The sequence below is a fragment of the Fulmarus glacialis genome, unplaced genomic scaffold (genome assembly GCF_000690835.1).
Source record: "Fulmarus glacialis isolate BGI_N327 unplaced genomic scaffold, ASM69083v1 scaffold9400, whole genome shotgun sequence".
NCBI classification, from domain to species: domain Eukaryota; kingdom Metazoa; phylum Chordata; class Aves; order Procellariiformes; family Procellariidae; genus Fulmarus; species Fulmarus glacialis.
In genome coordinates, this window is record NW_009187079.1 from 1,487 (window position 1) to 6,233 (window position 4,747).

At 52.9% G+C, this 4,747-nt stretch overlaps 1 protein-coding gene across 1 annotated transcript; it reads right to left on the reverse strand.

The window, feature by feature from the left end:
• Window positions 1-770: 770 nt before the first annotated feature.
• Window positions 771-1,869, reverse strand: LOC104073871 (putative P2Y purinoceptor 10). Its single transcript, XM_009573806.1, is given in 2 exon segments — window positions 771-1,563; window positions 1,565-1,869. Coding segments are annotated over 2 exon segments (1,098 nt in total).
• Window positions 1,870-4,747: the final 2,878 nt, after the last annotated feature.

Below are 4,747 nucleotides of genomic sequence, written 5' to 3' on the forward strand. Positions count from 1 at the left end.
ATATCCAGTCACAGTCTGTTTTCCAAGTATGCATCCCCCCCATAATCCGTTGAGCATCCCGTAGCTCCCGGGAGCCAGGCGGACTCCCTTGCTCAGCTCTGGGTGCCTTTTTCAATAGCGTGAGCTGACCCCAGTTTGAAAAATCCCTTTAATACTGACGTGGATATAGGTTAATACTCTTTGCTTGATATATGTTGGTAAAGTTATAGTCTTGCAGGCTAGATTAGGTCCAGATGATTGATTTTTGCAATGGAAAGAGGTTCAGTTTACATGGAGATAATTAACTGTCCTGATCTAGAGCCTCACGCGAGCACGGTAGATGCTGTAAGTCACCACGGGCAGCAGGTAGCTGCGGTCGGGGCTGAAACTCCCCTGGTGCTACCTCCCTGAGGTGCGCTGAGGCTGAGCCATCCGCTTGCCGCTCAGGATTCAGAAGGGTTTTCAAAAATGACAGGTATGTAGAAGCGCTGAAACAACAGAAATGAGAGGGACCTGAACCCAGCTGCAGTTCAGCTCAGGAGAAGTACTGGCATCAGCGACAGCTCTTTTGGGTATTTTTAACAATATCAGGATGGAGAACGCTGTAAGGCAAATAGTCCCCAACAGCGAAAACACAACCAGCAGACACTTTTTTTTTGTCAAAATGTCCTTCTAGGTCAGATCCTGTGCGTCTGTTGCACACAAGGGTGATTCAAGACGTATTTGGAGACCTAACGCAATCTTCGCTCGAGCTATGAGAAGCACCTACGCGGACAGAAATGGCTTATGTTTCAAGAGATGGACTCCAGCAGAAGCTCGTCAGGTGGCATGGGGGGGATTTCCATGCTGTTTATTCGGCCGAAGAACTTCGGAAGAGACCAAAACTTAAAGCGTGGGAGATGTCTCCTCTTCATACGAATGTCGTGGCCGGTTTCGGTGATGGAGAGACTGCTCCCGCGGCGCGTGAAGCGAGCCCGCAGGGCGGCACAGCTGTGGCGCAGCAGCTGGTCCTGGAACTCGGAGGTCATGAAGTAGTAGAGGACGGGATCCAGGCAGCAGTTGAGGCTCGCCAGGCAGAGGGAGATGGGGTGGAAGCGGAGCGTGCTCCTGTGAACGGCACAGTCCTGGATGATGTTCTCTATCACCATCATGAAGAAGGGGAAGTTGATGTGGTAGGGGGTGAAGCAGATGAAGAAGACGGCCGCGCACATCAAGACCATGCGCAAAGCCTTCTGCTTCTCGCTGGTGTTCTGCAGCTGCGTTGGACACTCCCGCAGGGACTGCCACATCTTCCAAGTGCAGCAGGCAATGATGCCGAAGGGGATGACAAACCCAAACAGCTCCGCCACCGTCACCAGCGCGATGGAGGCTCCCGGGCTCAGCTGCTTCACCCCCAGGTCTGAGAAGCACGTGTTTGTGCTGTTGGACAAGGCTGGGCTCCTCACGACGGGCAGGGGTAAGCACGCCGCCCCGACGAAGAGCCAGACGGCAGCGCTGATGGCTGCGTCGTACCGCCGCTTCCAGTCCTTGGCTTTGAAGGGATGGAGGAGGAAGAGGGACCGCTGGATGGTGATGCAGGTGAGGGACGTTGAGGTACTTCAGGTAGAAGCAGAGCTGGCAAAGAAAACTTCCAAATGGCCAGGTGTGGTTTATGTAGTAATACATCCGTAAGGGCAGCGAGAGGACGTGAGCCAGGTCGGCCACGGCCAGGTTGATCATGAAGATGACGGCTTTGCTCTTCTTGCTGATGAAGCGGCACAAGACCCAGAGGGCAGCGCTGTTGGCCAGGAGGCCGGGGATGAATATGAGAGTGTAAGTGGTTGCGTAGAGGGTGGACTGGAAGGACATCTGGGGATCGGTACAGTTCCCCGAGGACGCGTTGCTCTCCATCTCGGCTGAGTCTCTTCGCTCATGGGGCGATTAAAGCGGGAGGAGGGTTTCTGTAGCGGGTAAAAACAGATGCTGTAAAGCCAAAAACTTCCCAGTATTTCCCCACATGGAGTAAATGCACTTCGGTATTGAAGAATAAGTTGTGTGTCGGTGTGTGCACAGTGTGTGTGCGCAGGAGTTTGTGCGAGATGGTGTGTGTGTTGGGAAGAGCCGGACCCCGCTTACAGGCAGCGATCCCGGGCGTCCTCCATGCAGCTCCTTTCAGCTGTGCTCTGCAGGATTTCGTACCCTGCCACCCCCGAAGGCGATCCCACAATTACGGTGACATTGCAATCGAGCTCTGTAGCGTTAATCTCTTTATTGCTAATGCCAGAGAGCTGCTTCAGCTCCCTGGGGTTTTTCAAGACCACTTTTATTGCATATATTTTTCTGTCAAACTCCTGTCAAATTGGTGCTCTCTGATATGTCTACAAGCAGTTTTGGTGGGACTTTAAATAAATAGGGACTTTAAATGGATCTAGACACTGTCTTTTTGGATCCATACAGTGGTCTGATGTGAATCGAGTGGTCTGATGTGAATCGGCAGCGAGGGCAATAATTAGCATCAGCGAACGATGGGGCTGGCAGGCAGCTGACCGGAGCAGAGGCCAGTGGGAGAGGTGCAGACAGATCTATCAGAGCTCTGGCTCCAGATTTAAGGCTGGATTTATAAGCTAATAGCTGGCCGAACACATGCCAGTTGCTCTGCTGGTCCTGCTAACTCAATTCCAGCACTCATGGCACATTGTGCAGGCATCGTGTTGTAGCAACAGAAATTATCCTCCAGCAACAGTTCAGGACATGAAGGAAGATAAATACATGTGTCCTTTAGCTAGAGCAGAAATTCTTTTCATCCATTTACCCCTTTCACCTCATCCAGCCAGCGCTGAGGGTATTAGTGGGTCATGGGGAGTTCACAGGTACTGCACAGCTCTCCGAAGAGGTGATGGATTTTGCCATTCGTGAGCAGACCCCATGGGGAAACAGTCTGCTCTTTTCGGAAGAGGCGATTCGGCAGCAGCAGGTTACAAACCAAGGCCCTGTAGCATTGTCTGCAACAACGCAGTGCGATGTTTATTTTTTTTTTTTTCCCCCTTGGAAATGGAGCCTGTAGCTGCCTGCAAGGTGTCAGGCAGCCCGCCCTTCCCTTCCAGGAGACCAGAGCTGATCTGGCAGAGCCCTGAGCACCTCTTGCCGTTGCCACCGAGCCCCTCGACAGTGGTATTTAATTAAGAAGCAGCCAGTGGTGCTGTTTTCCACAGCCCTGAGCCTGGCCTTTGCCACAGGGATGGATTTCTAAAAGCTTTGCTTCAAGGCGCAGGGTGAAGGCTCTTGTACCCTGCTCCTCCTCACCTAGGCAGCTCTTCAGAGGGGTTGCTAAGTTTTCTGTTTCAGGAGGAAGGTTATATATTTATATACGTGTGTGTGTATATATATATATCTCTACAGATACATATATAAAAAACATAGCCCACAGCCTCTCTGCTGGCTGCCCACTGCCTGCACCTCTGATGCAAGAAGGGTCGGTGCATTTACCCACGTTTCTGTGCGTGTGCGGTGCTTATGCCCTGGTTTCTGAACTGAGCCCTTGCCAAACTGATTTCTTCAGGGTTTGGCTGCAAAGAAGCAAGGCTGAAGTGAAATCCTGGCTGCAGGCGGGCTGCTGGGCTAATGCACTTTTTGGCTGCTGACTGTGCTTGAGCTGGCAGCCCCGGGTCAGAGGTTTCTGATTTCTCTTGTGGGATGGGGCACGGGAGTGGGGACATCCGGCACGAGGGGACAGCAGGAAAGAAACCCTTTCGGTCCCTGCAGCATCCCCAGGTGCTCCTCACCCGCCTGAAAACCCACGAGGGGCTTGTGCTTGGTGCTGGCCCTGCTCTCGGCCGGTGCCCTTTGCTCCACGCCTGTTTAACCCTGGAAAAGTGGTGGCAGGACACCTTGTCTTCACATCCCTCCAGAAAATAGGGAGGGAAAACTGCTGGGGAGTGCGGGGAATGCAGCTATTCCCAGCTCTTGTCACGGCTTTCCAGTGACGGAGATGACACTTGCTGGTCTGGGCTTGTGAAGAGGGTTATAGAGTGCCGGGTGCCCCTGTCCCACCACCTCCCCGCCACGGTCTCAGCCCAAATCCTAAATCTTGCCCCTGCAATCCTAAATCTTGCCCCTGCAGATGTGACCACGGGGAGCCTCCTTGCTGGTTTTCTCCATGTTTTGGCTTTCCCTGGGAGCCCAGGAGTGCCTGTTTCTCGACGGGAGGGCCGGGTGTCACCTCTGGTACCTGACACTTTCAGTTTTTAGGTGACAGCGCCTGTCAGCCACCTGGCAAGAAAACAGCGGGGAGCTCCCCGCCGAGCCGCCGCCGGTCTGGGTTCAGGCCAGTGCTCATTCACTACAGTGCTTCCTGAAAGAGCGGATTTTTTTTTTTTATTTACCATTGTTTGTTGGTTTTTCCTCTGTGAGGAGCCTTCCCTCCCACCCGTGCCTTGCCCCGAGCCCCTCCAGCTCCTCCCGTGTTTTGCCGTCGGTGGCGCCGGTGTCGGGGCAGAGATGCTCCCATGGGCTTTGCAGGGGTTTTGTTCAGCGACTTTATAAAGCTTGTATGAAATACTCCCAGGCATTCCTTGATTGTTTTTCTACTTCATCCACGCACAGATTTACACACAGGCAGGAGCTGGAGGGGCTTTTTTTTTCAGGGGTAAAACTGAGTTTTATCCAGCTGCATGCTGAAATTACAGAGGGGAGCCGGGTATCCCTGCCAGAGGGGTAAGACCGCTGGTTGTGGATGTAGCGCTGCAATTCATTAAACATCAAGTAACTTTGCAATTAATTGGGAGGTTAA